The sequence below is a fragment of the Cydia pomonella genome, chromosome 5 (genome assembly GCF_033807575.1).
Source record: "Cydia pomonella isolate Wapato2018A chromosome 5, ilCydPomo1, whole genome shotgun sequence".
NCBI classification, from domain to species: domain Eukaryota; kingdom Metazoa; phylum Arthropoda; class Insecta; order Lepidoptera; family Tortricidae; genus Cydia; species Cydia pomonella.
This window is the reverse complement of record NC_084707.1, coordinates 9,484,039-9,502,836: the sequence shown is the minus strand read 5'-3', so window position 1 is coordinate 9,502,836 and position 18,798 is coordinate 9,484,039. Positions and strand designations below refer to the sequence as shown.

General features: G+C 36.1%; 1 protein-coding gene across 1 annotated transcript; it reads right to left on the bottom strand.

The window, feature by feature from the left end:
* Positions 1 to 692: 692 nt before the first annotated feature.
* LOC133517665 (venom dipeptidyl peptidase 4-like) lies at positions 693 to 18,418 on the bottom strand. Its single transcript, XM_061851024.1, has 13 exons — positions 17,880 to 18,418; positions 13,220 to 13,367; positions 9,776 to 9,870; positions 9,503 to 9,580; positions 7,121 to 7,173; positions 6,018 to 6,208; positions 5,022 to 5,191; positions 4,285 to 4,935; positions 3,816 to 4,041; positions 3,445 to 3,595; positions 2,322 to 2,482; positions 1,668 to 1,873; positions 693 to 950 (listed from the first exon to the last, which is right to left on the bottom strand). The coding sequence occupies exons 1-13, from the start codon at positions 17,880 to 17,882 to the stop codon at positions 858 to 860; spliced, it is 2,226 nt and encodes a 741-aa protein (XP_061707008.1). The 5' UTR covers positions 17,883 to 18,418; the 3' UTR covers positions 693 to 857.
* Positions 18,419 to 18,798: the final 380 nt, after the last annotated feature.

The following is an 18,798-nucleotide window of genomic DNA, read 5'->3' as shown; positions in this document are numbered from 1 at the left end:
TAGAAAACATAAAAGACGAATAATAGGCCATTAAACGCGCAAAGCGATAAAAAAGTTTAAGGTATTATTGAAATGTCAAAAATACTCCAAATGTTCGCGCAACGTCCTAAGATGAATTTTCGCCGATAGGGAACGTAAAGCCAGAAAATTAGAAAGGAACAGAAGGTTAGACGCGCCGTGCTAAACATGCGACGGAAGATTTCGCGATCGCGCGGATTGTAAAGGCTTTCCTCGATATCTCTGAAAGTTCAATCCTTTTTAAAATGTAGTCAAATCCCTCGGCTTTAAGAGGTAGTATATATACTCGTATAGATAGTAATAATATTATGCTAAAGTAACTTTAGCAAAGTTATACTGTTGCCGTATGCAAGGTAACGCTATACAATTGGAAATAAAAAATTTAGATATGTTTTCGTGTTTTTTTCTATTAAGTCAACTTTAACCTTTTAAGGTTTTAGTAGTTTCCATGTGATTTTTTTTATTGCATTTGCCTTTCATTATAACGTGTAAAAGTCCAAATTAAAAAGTATAAGTTTGTGGGAGCCCCCTCTCCAATGTCTCATTATTATCGTTACCATAGTTATTAATTATAATTACATATACATATATAGTTTGATTCGTTTGAATGATATGTCACCCAAACTCTCAAATAAGAGGGCCTAAAAATATATAACGTAAAATAAAAACAAGTACATATTTAATTATTTATTGTGTATTAACAGGCACAGTATAAATGAGTTCAGAAATGATTTCATTTCCTCTTCAGTTGGGAGATCAAAATGTTACAATTACGCTGAACACAAGCTCGTTGTCTTACTTATAACAAAGTCATATATACATATTTAAATAACTAATAACTAGGAGTCAAAGCAATGAGTCCAGAAGCGATCCAACGTGTGGTAAAAGTGCCGACTCACGCCTCGAAGCGAATGGTTCTCATCCGTGTAGCTCTGGAATTAAAATAGTTTCGCAAGTTACCGATATGCAGGAAATATTTTCATTAACTAGTTGTAAGTAGTATTAGTTTTCAACTACAACTTACGCCATATGCATTGAGCATGCGGATTGGGAATATTATTACATGTACTATTTGTTCAGTTTTGGACGGGACTTCAGTAATATACAGGTATAGAAGGTAGTAGAAGTAAAAAAAAGAGTAAAATAAAGTACTCATTACACCGTTGTACCGCTTGAAGTACAGCTCGATGTTCATGCCCCGTATATTTGTGTAACCATAAGAAATTGAACTCTACTTCTTTACTAAACGTGCAGGCCTCTCACCGTTACACACAATCACACAACATTATACACGTTCGTCTTATATTTAAAACCTTTGTGAGTTCCAATACGCGAACCATTAGACAATAAACTGAAATAGATGTAATATATGAAAGAAAAATCCATGAAGCGGTCTTCAGGGCTCCTCTACACGATGGCCCAGCGAAGGCCAGTCCTAGGCACGCATTTATGCGTTAGAGGGAGCAAGTGATATTGCAATCTCATTTCACCGCATAGCTGCGTCCCTTGGACTGGCCTACGCTGGGCCATCGTGTAGAGGAGCCATCACATTGGATGCGGGTTCGCACGCCGCTCCGGGACATCATCCGGGCATGCAGCATCAGGGTGAAACCGCGTAACGTTCATAGTAATTAGTAATTTTTACTTACAACTTGTTCAAAGGCAATGTCAGAGTGCTGCAGAATTTTTGCCAGCTGCAGACTGTGCTGGTAGTGCACATTGTCGTCGCCGCTGCCGTGCACGAGCAGGTACTTCCGTCCGCGCAGAGTCTCCGACAAGGACATCAGGTCGGAGTTGAGGTAGCCCTCTCTGTTTACTTGCGGTGTGTCCATGTAACGCTCGGTATAGATTGAATCTGCAAAACGTGACGTATTTCTTAGTTCTAAGCTGTCTAAAGCTGATCAAGTAAACGAAGCTCCGCCTAATAGGGTCCGCTTGATGAGTTTGATTAATTATGACAGATCAACTTAACCTATAGAAAAATACCGAAGTTTACATACAAGATAACATTAGCAAACTACTTTAACGTTAATAGACTGTTTGGTGCAATGGGCTCTTCCATAAGCTCAAATTTAAATGTCTTGAGTCATACTCATACATTAAGTGAATACTAGCTAATTTTACGGTTTAACTCGCATATTTTAGTCACACGCACGACATGTGTCGGAGAACCTAGTCTCCATTTTCAAGCACTAGCAGTTTATGAAAAGCAGGAACAATGCCCGCGCGTCGCGTCCTGTGACTAACATAACCTAAACCGTAAAATGAGGTTAATTAATTAACGTTGTTGTGAAATAAGTTACCATAATACAGCCAGGAGGTGACGGGCGCGACGGCGGCGCCGCAGGCGAGCAGGTGCTGGTCGTCGCGGGCGAGCATCATGGTGGTCGCGAAGCCGCCGTAGCTCCAGCCCCATACGCCCACGCGCCGCCGGTCGATGAACTGGTACAACTCCTCGAGACGCCTGGTAATTTGAAAAATATATAACGCTATGGTCAGTCTTTTTTAGGTCCGCCTAACACTAACAATAAGCTAACCCCTGTAAAGACTTTGCCCTGACAAAGTGTGGAGATGCTACTTTAAAAGTCATTTTTTCATAGGGTTTTGTTCAAGGTGACACTTTTGCAATCTGTCACTTGCCAAGTCGCCGCCGAATTACCTTGGTCTGACTCACAGACCACCTTAACTACCTACTAGATGGAGCACACAAGACAATCGAGGTCACCACACAAGCGCTACCGTACAAATTTAGTAGGTATGGGAGTGAGACCGCTCATTTCAGTTGTACCCAAAATTATGATCAGTAGGGTATGTTTTTTGCTTTGTACACGCATGTTGAATATTTATTTAAATTGTACACGCGCTTATACTTATACAGTTATACACGCATGATTAAGCAATTAGAACTAACTAACCTGTTTAAAAACTACAATCAATTATTGAAAAGTAAAAGCACGATGCTTGCAAGTTTTGTTAATTTAATTTATGATTATTACTTAAAAGCGTGACAAAGCAATATACGCATTATTCTGCTTGCGTTCGTGGAGTTCCGGTGAATATTTATTATAATGGCTGCGAAATCAGGTCAGTGTCATTAGGGCAGTTTAAAGTTCTCACAGGGATAATGGCAGAACGAGGGCAATTAAAAAAATCTGTTCGATAATAAGTTATTTATAAACGATAAGTAGGTAGTACTCGTAATTACACAATCAAAATATCGTTCTTCTTCTGTGAAAATAGATGCAACAAAGTTTTATTTGGATTTGTACCTATTTCACTCGTAAAACTCTCGTGAGGCTAGAATACTTACGTAATTTTTTTAGCAAACAATGGTCACCTAAAATAACCCATTTATTTTTAAGATTATTTACGATGAGAAATTATACTATAAACAAGATAATGCAATATAAGATGATTGAATGATACCTGATGGCAGCGAGAGTGTCCGTTATTTCCACGGTCCCAAGAGCGTTGTTCACGGCGAACAAATTGTCAACGCCCATGACTTTAGACCCTCTCACATCAATAGATGCTGATATAAAACTTCTGTTAGCTGATAAGTACATATTGTAGTATTCTGTAAAATAAATGTGGTCTTTAAGGACCCACGATAAATAGACGATACACGTTATGAGCGTCCGAGTTCGCGCTCAATTCAATTAGGGTGTCACCGTATTTATCAACGTCAATTGGCATTGGCATTGGCTCAGGTTAGGATATAAGTATATTTTAAAATGTAATAAAATTATTTATGGACAACTTTCTTCTGGAGGCTTTAGTGTAAAGAGAGCCTTTACCTAAATCGAAGTTATCCAATACTCGGGCCGTCCCTGGTCCAGCGTAAACTCGCACCACCATGGGATACTGCTGACCCTTCTCAATCACTGGCGGCAGCAACAGCTTAATGTTCGCCGTCAAATCGTCCTCCAAATGTATCTTATTAAACAAAGTCATTGGCAACTTATACTTGCTTAATTTCTCGTTCAGTCTTAGATTATCTTTTAACAATACAAATTCATCAGTCTGAAAACCAATAACGCCTTCGTTAGTCATGTAATTCTAAAATTAAATATTAAAATCAAGTTTGTTTGATGGCAAGCTTTATTCAAGGAATATGTAACATTTGTTAACGATGTGTAATTTTAGAAATTGTAACCTTTAACTAAATACCGGTTAGTAAAGAATAATGCTTGCAATAAATAAGCAACAATTTGATGTTTACTTTCGTAAGCCAGGTAGAGTATGCTTCAGATACACCTAAATTACCTGTGCACTGTATAAAAATATTTTAGGAGGAACATTACTCGAACTACAAGATAAGACACCAAATCTGGCACCTGGTGAAAAGTCTGGGTCCACGACATGACAAGACGATTGCTTGCACGACACGCACCGCACCTCATCCCCGCTCACTGTCGACGACCATAAATGTCTTTGCCATGGTAAGCTCTCAGGCGCAGCAACGTAATAGACTACATTCTTCTCTTCGTTCCATCCTAAAATTTCCGTTACAGTCACGTTGCCCGGACTTAGGTCTTTCGTTTCTAAAGTATTGAAATCATAAATAGTAGCATGTGGAAACCTTCTATCGTCAGAGTATTGAGGCTGAATGTCCAACATTTTAGTTCCCGTGCTGTCAAAATAGGGTTGAGTTATGTCTATCCATCCACTAGGTTCCGATTGCTCCTGAAGCATATTACATTTGGAGTTTATCAAATCACAGTTAACCAACAAACCAATGTTTTGTCGTCTGTTAAGCCACAATACTATGAGATTGTGGTCGGATGCCCAAGCCACTCGTCCTAGTATGTGATCAAGACCAACAACGTCTACTGGTGCAGGAATACTCTTTGCTTCACTGGAAGGATCTCCAAGTTTGAAGACTTGTAAGCCTACTGCGGGATTTACGCGACCTGCCTGGCAAAAATAGTTTATACAATAGATTGATGAAACTAGGAAAAAAATATTAATTTTGTTTTGAATCGATCAAAATGGTCACTAACCTTTGGATATTTGAACCGCACCATTTCAGGGTATTGGTTATTCATATCAAATGGGTTCCCGTAAATGGGATATGAAGCTGATTCCACTTTAGTGTCATTAAAGGATGCTACCGCTAGATAAGTGCCTTCCGGCGAGAACCAAAGTGCCTCTGCTGCGTTCAACACCTCCTCTGGAATCAGATATTTTTATTATTATTGTTAAATTACAATGCAATAATGTGTTCAATTCGAATATTTGAACTTACTTTTACCATAAGGTCATCAGGTCAAGTTCATAAATTCGATAAAAATATTTATTAGGCTGTAAATAATTATAGAAGCAACACTTTGAATATACCTACACACATATAGAGTTAACGATGTCTGTACGAGACTACCGAGCACATAATATCATTATGTGTTGATAATTTCAACATTTGCATGCATTGTACTCGTATCATTGTTTCATTTTAGTGTCGATTCAATAAAATACACTCTCCAACTTTATCGACGTACTTTGGCATGACGAAATACGTTGTATATAATGTTTGTTACCTAAACGATGTTTGACATTCATTGCCGAGGGGTCTTATTAGCTCTACGCCTATAAAACCAAATTTTAGTGTAGCCGCTGTGATCGTAAAAAGCGGAGCAAATATTTAGCAGGAAGGTGCGAAGCGTCAGTTTAGTAATTTATAGGCAAAGGTCGTGACACTTGTGACTTACATAGAACCTTTTTAGTAGTTATTGGTACAACGAGCTGCAAAAGTGCATACTTATTCGCTTTATAATAATGGAATTCATGCATAAAGGGGGTATGCACTTTTGCAGCTGGGTGAACATTTCAATTAGTTTATGGACCAAATTTTGAACAGCTTGTGTGCCCTTTATGGGGATAAGGGCACACAAAAATCTGAAAATTAGGTTTTATATCCCTTAACTCTGGGTATATCCACAAAAGCGCTACTGCCCACTCAGTCATGCTCTTTTTTTAACTTTTAATTTGATTGTATTTACCTTCATAAATCCAGTCAGCGACGCCGAAGTAGACCTCCCCCAGCTTGCCCTCGGTGGTGAGCGGCGTAACGTCGTCGGGGCGCGCGGCGTCGGGCACGTAGTACACGTTGTTATTCTGGACGTAGGCCAGCGAGTGGCCGTGGCCCCACGCCACTACCTGCAGATCCCCTTTGCTTATGTTTTGGGTCGACCTGAACATAAATTTACGCATGTAATTTAGTTATAGTCAAGGGAGCATCCATTAATTACGTGAAGGTTTTAGAGGGGTGGGAAGAGGGGGGATCAAGCCGAATCTCACTAAATCTCACGTGAGAAAGAGGGAGGATTTTGCAACTATCACGGAATTTTTTTCATGCGAACTATTGTTTTAAAATCTGGGAGAATCAGATTAATTTAAAGTAAAACATGTTTCTAGACTAGAATATGTAAACGATCTCAAATGCTACTATTTTACTTACTACTCTTAGTAAAAATAAAAAAGCACATTGTGTTTTGTTTAATAAATCAAACGCATTTATACTCAAAATACAAAATGTGAAAGACCTCACGTGAGATTAGGTGAGGAGGGAGGAGTTTGAGACAAATCTCAAGACATCAAAAAGTTATTTTTGTGGTGGACGTACGTGGAGGTTACGTGCTTTGTTAAAATAAATGGCCCACAATATTGTGTGGCAAGCTGACAAGAATATAGAATGCAATGGCTCCTCTACACGATGGCCCAGCGTAGGCTAGTCCTAGAGACGCATTTATGCGTTAGAGGGAGCAAGTGATATTGCTATCTCATTTCACCGCATAGCTGCGTCCCTTGGACTGGCCTACGCTGGCCCATCGTGTAGAGGAGCCCCAACATATGTTTACCAAATGCTCATGGGTTCCTACTACTTAATCGTATGCTTGTGTCTTGTTTCTTTATTTGTTGGCCACATGGAAAATATACATTCAATATCGTATAAACTCATAAAGAACCATAAGACCCATACTTTAACGTACCTATGTAAATTAAGGAGTCATTTATATCTGAGTGAATACAAAATAGTGACATCTTGGCCTTGCTACACTTTTTACAATTACTTAACAAGCACAAAGCTATTGAAATCACTTACTTGTTTTCGAGGTCGTATACCGAGTACACGGCGAGGCGTGAATATCGGTAAACCTGAGAAATATAATGTAAATTAAATATATTTTCACATTTTCCACTTTGTTAGGTACTAAATTTTATTTTATTTGTTAGTACATGAAACCACTACATTTAATTTTGTTTACCAATATTAGTAAAAAAAATATTTATATATATGTATCGAATCGGAAAAGATCACTGCCCACGCTAATCGTAATTTCTAATTGAATTGAACTATTTATTTCAAGTATTATACCCATATATACAATATGTAAGATTAGTTAGAAATCTTCTTAAACACTATGTTAGTAACTTAGTATCCAAAGCATAATTATTACGTTAATTTTAAATAAATTAATTAAAATTGTTATTAAATAATTACCTAGTATAATAAATTAATATCACAATTAAAATCAAGTTAAAATTAAAATTAAAATCAGATTAAATACAGTATAAAAATAAAATGTCAGCAACAGCATGTCATATGTCATTCCATTTCTGCACAAAAAGACAGTCAAATTTGGATGATAATGCATTCAGGAGCAGGAGCCTGGTAGCCTGCTAATTTACCCCCAATAGCCCCTATGATTAAAATTAATTTATTTTAGTTAAACATCCGTCTTTGGGTCACCGACTTCCATATGTGTACCAAACACAATTAAAGTCAATAAGTAGGTCCAGTAGTTTCGGAGCAAATTGGCTGTGACAGATGGACTGACAGAAACACGAGTTATCCTATAAAAATTTCGTTTTTCCTTTTGAGGTACGGAACCCTAAAAAGGTGACTGGTTTTTAAAGGATAATTCATACAGCTGTTGCATTACGGGTTATCAACCTTGGTTAGTATCTAAGGTATCTACCATATCTACCGTCACTATTACTCATTTATACACATTCAGGTAATTGCTGATTATTGATCAGTTGATCACAATCACACTTACAAAACAACTAAACTAAGTACTTAATTGTTTTAATACGCTCGTAACAATTGTATTAAATTTATTCAGAAAATCGCTAATGTATTTTCACCTTGTTTGCATACCTGACCAGCGAAGCAAACCACAAATCGTTACGGTAGATAAAACACGTGTAAAGTGCTGTAAATTATATCCATCTTACATGCTTACGCTTAATACAATAGATTCATCTCATAGTATCGATTACTACATAGTTTTCGTATAATACAATGGGCTACGAAGATAAGTTGCCGTTACAAATTATCAACAATAGAAATTCTGTTCCACAGAGAGGACATAATGAAAGCTCAAAGTAAATACACTTTCAAGCGCATGTTGCGCAAGCATTTATCTGACAGATGTAAGTAATGTTTCGCAGTAGGTACGGTCACGTCTGAAAATATTGATACGGACAAAGTACCAAAAATATGTATACACTACCCTAACATATGGGCCATAAGGTCGTGTATACATATTTTTGGCACTTCGGTCGTGTCGATGTTTTCAGACGTGACTGTACATGTATAATGTATATATGTAGATATTTATGTAAGTATATCATATAAAGTATATGTTTAAGTTTATGATTGCATTATATTATATCATATTACTTAATTACTATTTAATTTGTAAATAGTAGGTAGTGATATCGGTTAATTATTCTTAAGTACAAAGCCTGCACCTAACAAACGTCTCTCTTCGACCAAGTGGTTGACTGGTAGAGAATGTCTTAAGTAATTAAGCCCACCATTTGTAGGTACTTAATATTTTATTTGCAATAAAGTATAAATAAATATATAAAGAATGTTTATTTGTAAAACATACAAGTATCTTGTCAAAAAAATCTAAGTTAATCCAACTTAGTCAATAGCAAAGTTATTTTATAGTAAGTCTTAAGCGAAAAGCGATAATATTCCGATTTTCGCAAAGGACATAAGAAAAACCACTCCTATCGCAAATACTTACCTTTCTATTATTCAAATAAACATGTGTATTCAACAACACAAATATTATTTTACATTGTTATATAGGCTGATTTTAGTTCCCTGAAATAATTAACTGGGTGAATATATAATAGGTCATACTGAGGAAGTTTTACTATGGAACCAAGCCCGAAATCGCGGAAATAAAATTGGCTGTTCAGTATGATCTATATATTCACCCCGTAAATTACAGCCTATATAACAATTGTCAAATAAGATTTGTGTTGTTACTTTAACACATAAAATAATAAAAAGCCTTTTATTTCTTGAATTAATTGTTTACGTATTAATTATGTTTTTGGTAAATTATTAAAGAACCCCACTTCCACAGGTGAAAGCCTCCACGTATCACATGTTTATTTTAACAATAAAAAGGTATGATATGCGTAAGACAGCAAATGTTTCATTAATTGCTTAACGGCCCACCTTTTTCTCTTCGGAAGTCAGCAATAAATATTTCAGATCCTTTGAAAACTTGGAAACTGAGTAGCCGCTCAATTTATACTGAAAATCAGATAAAGAGATTAATTAGAATATTTTTGAGATTTCCTACAATCGATAGTCAAATCAATTTAAGTTCATCTTGCGTTGAAGTAAACTGAAACAATTTAGGGACATCGACATTTTCTTTGAGTGACCCACATTTAAATGTTATTTGTGAAATTAATTTAGGGGCCTGCTTATTCAATCAAATCTTACCAATTCGTTTTCGTCTACTAGCGTCGATTGAGTCTTCGTCGAAGCATCGTACTTAATGATGCCCTGGCCAGGATCTCTATGCACAAATTCTTTATCTGAAATTGAAAATATACTAATTTAAATATCGCGTACACGTTAATACAAAATCTACCTGGTAAGAGTTATAATATATAATATATATAATTAAAAGCTATATCTTTCTAACCTGCAAATTTTCAAAACCTTCCTATACTTAACCGTAGCGTAGGCGTAATAATCCATATCAATATTATAAATGCGAAAGTGTATCTGACTGTATGTCTGTTTGTTATCTCGTCGCGCTTAAGCCGCTGAACCGATTTAGTTAAAATATGGTATGGAGATACTTGAGTCCCAGGGAAGGACATTAGGATAATTCAAATCATTTCTTAAGTGGGGTGGAAATATGTAAGATATTTGAGATAATTTGAGAAATTGAATGATTACTATTATTTTTATTAGGCTAACGCCTATACAAGGGTAGTAAATACAAACGGTGATACTGTTATTAAATAACTTTTAAAACTTTTGAAGTCTTTAGGCTTTCTACTTTTCATACAACTTAAATAATTATCTTCAATGTACGCCATCATCATTGTAATTGACATTGTTTGTCACGCCTTAAACATAACAAAATTCGCAATAAATTGCGTCTTGGAATAAATTATTTTTAAAAGTCGCTGTACATAATAGCAAACACATTATATTATAACTAGTTGTCTCCCAAATAAGGAAGTTTTGTATAGGGAATCAATATGTATAGGGACTCTATAAAAAACAAGACAGGATAAACAGGATAAAAAATAACCTACCCAAATTACTAATTCCACTCAGACGAAGTCGCGGGCAAAAGCTATAAGCTCATAAAGGCAGTACATAAGCAGACTAAGATCTTATATAAATACTTATAGCGGTTTCAGACTGGCGTATTTTTCTGCGCGTATACGGTCGTTTCGACGTCTTGATGGTACACGCATCTTACATTTCCCTACATTGGGTTTTTACAAGTTTACACGCGCGTTACTTTTACCTACATTTGGTCTATATGAGCTTACATACGCGTACGCGTACGCTCGTATAAAACGCTAGTCTGAAATCGCCCTTATTCAGTAAAGTTCAAGTCGAGTCGGTGGGAACGACCTCGAGCTGCAATCAGGAGCAGTGTGAACTTTAGCTTGCCTGGTGTGATTACCCCCTTAGGGATTCTACACCAATTTAGCACCGGTCGTACCAACAATTTAACTTATTTTAGAACGAATTCGCGATGCCTTTACTTGGTGTCTTCATGTACTGTTATCATGCTACATTAAACAAAGTATGCACTAAAATGAAATAAAATAAAATATTGGACAGGGAAAGAAAATATGATTAACGTACCACCTTTGTCTATTTGCATTACAATACGTAAAATCTTAATCTCTATAGTAAATCAGATAGATAGTATGTGACTGCAACATAATGAAAGGCATTGTTTCAATATTTAATTATCTATATTTCCATACACTGCTTTATTTACACATATATTATAATCTCTCTATGCTTTGTACAAGAACTGCATATTACGACCGCCATTCCGGCATCTGATCTGATCACACACTCAATAACATCATCGTCATCACGAAGAGAAATGAGGTCAAATCTCCTTTGTTTTCCAGACATTCGAAATTTGGATGTAATTATTAAATCGAAATCGTCGTCAAAACGACAATAATAACATTTTCTCGGATAAAAAAATTGTTGTAACAAGTCAGTTTATATTTATGCTGGTCGTTAGGTGCAGTTTTTGAACGTCTCAAACAGGGTTTATGATAATTGTACATTACGATACAAGTGCGAAAAGTAGGAAATCCGAAACAAGTGGCGATAAATTAAAACACGACCGAAGGGAGTGTTTTAAATCGACGCGAGTTGCGGATTACCTACTCGCACATCGTTTTACAGTACAGTAGAGTAAACCTTTTAAATTTTCGTCATAGTTACGTAATGTGCTAATTATTGCACTAGTGCGGTAAAGTGGCGCCATATGTGCTGTAATAGCACATTATGATACAAGTGTACTAAGTTGGTCATTACACACGAGGCGATATTGTGCGCGCGAACTGCAAGCGAGCGCGCAATAAGAAAGCCGATGTGTGTAATGACCATAGCACACGCGTCTCATACGACATTTTTCAACACACTTGCGAGGAAAAAACAAAACTTATAAATTAGATTTATTTTGTCAAAACACTAAAAGTACCTAAAATTGTCAAAATGGTGGCTTGCAGTTTTAACATCGAATAATTGCACTAAAACGTTCATTGAAGTAAGTTACCAACACGTTTTCCAAGAAAGACTGGGCGTTTTTGCTGATTTTCCATTGAACAAACGTTTCATATGCCGCCAATTATTTTTCACCTGATTTTGATGGTAAAAGGCTATCGTTCTCGGCTCTTGCCTCTATTAGTATTACCGGCAGCGTCAATTTTAAGTGTTCTTAATTTTCAATGCTTGAAAGTAACATTTTCGTCAATATATAAACTAAAAATTTTACCGGCTTAAACACTTCCTGCCGGTTAGCACGAAACTCCTCCTTATTCAGGCGTTAGTATTGCCTGTCCTAGATTATGGTAACGTGTGTTATTCCAACATTAGTCAGGAGTTACTTAACAAATTAGATCGATTGCTCAATAATTATATCCGATTTCTTTACGGGCTCCGAAAGTATGATGTTTCTGATTTCCGCCGCAAACTAAACTGGCTCCCGATCCGCGAGCGTCGGTCGTCTTGAATACTTTGCATGCTTTATACCATCCTCTTTGATCCAGCTGCACCAGATTACCTTAAATCAAAATTTCAATTTGTAACACCTCGTCCCGGTTGCGGCCTTCGTACCTCTCGGAGTCTTACACTCTCTATTCCTCTTTACCGCACTGGTTTCATGTCCAACTCTTTCGCCCTCCAGGCAATTCGTTTCTGGAACGATCTTCCTCTCCCAATACGACAAGCACAGAGCAAATTTTCCTTAAAACGCCAATTATGTAAATACTTTTCGGACGTACACCAACATTGTAAGACTATACGACGGTTTAAAATGGGTAGTCAGTTTTTAAGTACATAGGCAGAGGCTAGAGTTAGATCAAGATAAGTCTGCACCGTTTTTGACAGCACATACAATGCAAGTGTTATTTATACGTCATAATTTCATGGAAGTGTGACGTTTAAAATAACACTGGCACAGTCAGAGCTATCAAAATCACTGCACACTTATCTTGGTCTAACCCTAACAACTTCACGAACTAGGTTTGTAATTTTTTTTAAAACGCTATTGTTAAAAACAGCGTACATCATTTGTTAACAGTTTTAGTACTCTACTAGATAGGCTTAGGTTTCTGGGCGACTATATAGAGGATCTTACACGGCCAGAGTGTGGGATTGTCGGCTCACCTGAGATCCAATCCCCAGTATGTCTGTCCGGGGCAAACTCCCCCCGGAAAGGGATCAGCTCCTCCAGCGTGAAGGTCTTGAGCACCGCCTGCGGCGAAGAGCTGTGGCACCCCAACAGCAGAATCCCCACGAATATGGGAAAGCGAACCTGAAAAGTACCTACGTTAATATTTTATAGGTATTCTTGGGTTTCATGGCGCTGTTTTATGTATGTTAATTCCAAATATTATGTCAAGACATTCTTTCAAACCGATAAGCGATTGGCTATATTCTCGCACATGAAATGTAAGCCATGAAGCATACATTTCGCGCGGTAACTTTTTCAAAGAAAATATTCTCCCACTAATAAAAAGCTCGCTTATTGCTGGCGGTGAGACGATTGCCTTATAAGCCTAGATATTAAAGTAAACTGCGACACACGCACAAAATTGACGACTAAAGCTTACCAAACGGAATAGTTATAGTAACACCTATTTACTGACTAGACAATTTGTTGTTTCCAACTGAAGAACAGGAAAACACGAATATTTTTTTTATTATCAACGCTACATAATTAGCGGTGCTAGTATGGAAATGCGATACAGTAGCTCATTTGTATTCGTTTTATGCTAATCGCAACAGCTAAGCAAACAAGTGAATATGCCTTGATTATTTTTTTGGGAAGAGTCATTTTAGGCTAAAGGCGATAAAAGTTTTAGCTTGTTAAGTAGGTATTTATTATTTCACATATATATGTCTACCATTCCCATTAGTTACCACCAAGTTGTTACCAGTGGTAACTACTGGGATTTTTTTCCCACCTTTTACCACTGGTAACTACTGGGAAAAAAATCCCACTAGTTACCACTAACTCGGTTTGGTGGTAACTACTAGGATTTTTTTTTCCCAGTATTTACCACCAAAATATTGTTAGAGTTCAATACTAATAAAAACAGTAGAAATAGTATAGTATAAATAAAGAGTGCTTTAAGAAATAATTATAAGTCCATTAATGTTTCAGTTAACTGCTTTAAAAGTGATCAAAAATATTAAAACCAGTGCAAGTGCATAAAATTAAAAGTTAAAGAGAAATTAACGTTTGGTTGAAATTTATCTTATTAATTGTAAATTGAATTAATTGTGACGTTATCTATAAAACCTGGATCTGCGATCACTGCGTAGCGCAGCGTTGTATTTATATAGGAGCATCGCTAATAATGGCGTAAGCGCCATCGACTATAAGGTCCATTTCAATAAATAACGTCACATTTATACGAACAAACAAATCAATCCAAGATCACTTTTAAGGCAGTTTACTGAAACAGTAATCGACATATAATTAAACTAATAAACTTATAATTAATTCGACTTTTAGTTACTTAATTATTGATTAAAGCACTATATTTAGACTGTTTTTATTAGTATTTAAATGTTTCCTTAGCGTTATATCGGCACATCGGTTTAGCGTTATACTTATAGCGGCATCTATGTACATACATACCTTTACATAGACTATTAAAATTCTATTCGTGTAGGTACAATAGTCAAGTAAAAAACAAATTCAGTGTTCTTAACTTTAGGGATCCTAACAGAGCGGCAGTGTTTGTAGATATTTTATGGCGACATGTGTCAGATTAAGTAGACAGGTAGTTTATAAATGTGTTAGATTAAGTAGTCATTTAATGAAATATTAAAAGGTGGACTCGAAAAATAAAGTAATTAACCTATTTAAATTCAAGATTCAAGATCGAGACTGCCAAAGTTTGCGTTTCAATAAAAACCATCTACAAGCTGCACTTTACAACAAGAAAATTTTGTTAAATTTAATATACAGACATTTGGCAAAAACGAGTGTTTGAAAAAAATTTACATCGATAAATCTGTTACCGACAAGTCAGTCATAAATTAATAATTAAGAGATGTAAATTCTACTTGCTGTTAACTACCGAGAAATTGCAAGAATGATTGATATTTTTCAGTGACTTCTATTATTATAATAAAATAAGGGTGACAGCTGGTAACTACAGTTACCAAAAGCATATGAGTGGTTAATTACCAATCTTTACCTACATAATTTCTTTATTACATTTATTTTGTACCTAAAAATAAAAACTTAAACCTTAGTATACAGTGCTAAAAGAATAGAAAACGACCAATATATTATAGAAGATGTGTTGTGTATTTTTCACTTCATAAAATATAGGTAAAGTTAAGGTAACATCGATAACAGACATGTCGATATTTCATTTTTTCAAACACTTTATTTTGCCACAAAAATTTCTATGTCGGGTAATAAACGTCTCTAATGGCCATAGTCTCATTATCTGCTTCTGCACATTGGTAGGATATACAGGTAAAATCGAAAGATTTATAAAAATTATAAAAACATTAAGAATCGTTAAAAATTGTATGTACCAAATATTGATTTCACTGTGAGAATCCTAACAATATTTCACACGTTAAAATCCATACGAAAAAACGGAACTACCCATTGTTGCAAGATTCTTGTCGAGGCTTTTCTTAAGCAGTAAGCCTTCCTCCGATAGATTTTTTTTTAATCACACTTTTTTACCGAGTACGTATAAGGTACCTATTGTAATTTACTTCCAGTTACCTAACTTTATTACTATGACTAGATATAGTAGCTATTGGAGGCCAAGACGAGGATAAAAAGCCGGAAACAAATCATCATCATTGTCAGTTATAGAATATCAATCGCTTCTTGTGTCTTTGAAATACGAAGTGAGCCCATCTCGTATGTAGAAATGTACAATTGTGTTCAATAGGTACCAATATAATACCAATTTCGTATCAATACGCCTGTCATTCTTGTATCGCAGTCTGGGTATCCAACTGCCGTCTAGAATCCAATAAAAAAAAATTATAATTTTGATTCGTCAAATCCACAATTTAGAATATAAGAGCTCATTGTTAGTGTTATTGATATATGACTGCAATTGTTCCTGTATTGACCACAAAATGAACGGATTTCCGTAAACGTAGGAAATGAAATTAACCCAGTGCGAGTCATTACAAAGCGAGTGTCGAATTGTTGACTAATAAAATGTACATAAGTACCTAGGTAAGGCTCGCCCACCTAGGGTTCCGTACAATTTAACTTATTAGGTATTTGTTGTTTACATATTTATAATTTTCATGTTTCCCCTTACTTGTGACGATATTACTTGTCAAATTTCATAGTTCTAGGCCGACATAAAGTACCCTGTAAATTTTGATTCCTCTGTGAGTGACGAAATATACGTTTTTTGCGGCATAAACGGCCGTCTGTTTTTTTACAGCTCAAGGGACTGTAGACTTGAGAATATGGTTTGAATTTCAACTCGATGCCTCCACGCGTTCCCGAGATAAAGGGTTTTGACAGACAGATGGAAGGATTAAAAAGTCATCCTATAAGGAGTTCTTTCCGTTTTTTCTTTTGAGGTACGGAAACCTGTTCAGGTTGTTCAAAAACATATAGGTAATTCAGTGCTTTAATATATAGGTACTCGTATATGGTGACGTCAAAATACTACAGTAACTACGTAGGTAATTTGTTTACAAGCATACTTTACTAGTGGCAAGTGAAAAGATACCAACAAGCAGTGCTATTTGGTACAACAATAGTGGCCTTAATCGATTGAATATATTGGATGTTTAGTACCTACATTTACCTTATGCGTAAAGTGATTCATGTAAATGATGCAATGTAAATCATATTATACTTGACGCGGCGAATGATGATCCCTATGACAGTTCATTTTCGTATGGAGTAACTGCCAATGTCAAATATTTTTAGACTTTTTTGGTACTTTAACATATTTTTTTATTTAGAAATGTATCAATTACTTAAGTAATAAAAATACCTATGGTAAAAGCCTAATTTCTTCAATTATTTGTTTAATTAACTATATTAAAAGCGAGTTGGAGGAACTGTCATAGAGATCGTCATTCGCCGCGTCGAGTGTAGTCTGTATTGATGTCTCTTGTATCGTATTATTGTAGGTATTACCATAAGCTATAATGAACCGCAAAACTAAACACACATTAGCGTTTATCAGAAGTGTTTAAGCGGCAATCGGGCAATAAAACGTAAGAAAAACTTAGTAACTGAGCCAATGCTAGTATGCTAATGCTACCTACCTAAGTTATTCATTTAAATTAATAAATAAGTACTAAGTAGTTGTACCTGTACAATTCGCTCTGTACAGTAAATATTTCAGGCCGATTTTAGGTTACCTACCTAAGTAGGTAATTTAATTTTAATTAAATTCCAATTTTGTATTTTTGTATTATATCTTTCATTGTTTAAGCCCATGCTTACATCTTAAGTTAAGATACGTTAATTATGCAAATATTAAACTAGCATCACAGCATTCGCTCCTAAGTTTGAGAATTTTGTATACTTGCCTGCTTAGGTAACTTATATTACTTAGGTCTTTCGGGCTAACTAATCGTCGCTTTAAAAAATAAATGTCAGGTAAATATTTCTATTCGGCATCAATTATAAATCCACATCATACTATTCGATAACTCACTTAGGTAAATACACTTAAAAGTTTCTTAAAAAAAACACTGATCTTATAAGAATCGGCTAAATCACTTCCATCCGCTGATGCTGAGCCCTTCTCGTGACTTAAAGACTGTCGTAATCCTATCCTAATATACTTTTAAGGTCACTCACCATGGTTATGAACAGGACGCGAGGACGCCGAGAGTAATCCTCAATAAGCTAAGTGGTCCAATAACATCACTCGCGCACGCGCGTTGTCGGGGCCGCGCAGTCGGCGACTGCGGGCGCATCACAGAAACAATTCCGACTCAATAGCGTGGCGACCGGTTTCACGGATTTAGTCCTATGATTGATGTTGTTCTTTTGCTATGGCGTGACAGTTTTATAGGAGCCAATTCTGTTAATCTAGTCGTGATTACCAGATTCCCAAATGCTTCTTTGAGACACTAGGAGCGTAGCCAAGGTGAAAATACCCTAACTTGTATTTTACGCCCGGTTTTGGCTTATTTGCTAAGTAAGTCTGATTATAATTTGAGGGCTGAATGTGTACCTAGGTCATACAGAACAACTTTTACTATGGAGCCAACCCCGAAATCACGAAAAAAATCGGCCGTTCCAGAGAATACAATTGACATATGATTCACCGAAATGTATGAGACAGTTTTGTGTTCTCCGGGCTGGCCCCATGGTAAAAGTTGTTCAGTATGGCCTACATATTCACCCCTCAGCGTATGGTCAGTTATGCTAAATCAATCTGTAGGTATTTAATTTTAAATAAAATTTAATAATCCAGGAGGTTTGCACTTAAAATGTAGGTACTTAGTTATTATTTATTAACAAAGGGTACATTACATACCTACCTTATAACTGCCTAAGTACCCACACTCAGATAAGACACAATTAACGTTCCCACGCCCACAAGGCCGTTCTTTACGTTGATTAGTAAGTTTAAGGTAACCGACGATCAGCTGATTCATTTAAGATGTTGATGCTCACACAACAGGTACTCATATTTACATATAAAATAAACAATTGAATGTAAATTGAACGGACGGCGCGGCACAGTAAATATTTAGGTAACTATAGTAGC

Coding starts and splice junctions, on each gene's coding strand:
- LOC133517665 (XM_061851024.1), bottom strand. Junction 7,174..9,502: donor TGACTTCCGAAGAGAAAAAG/GTGGGCCGTTAA, acceptor TATATTTCTCAG/GTTTACCGATATTCACGCCT. Junction 4,042..4,284: donor TATTTTTATACAGTGCACAG/GTAATTTAGGTG, acceptor ATTGGTTTTCAG/ACTGATGAATTTGTATTGTT.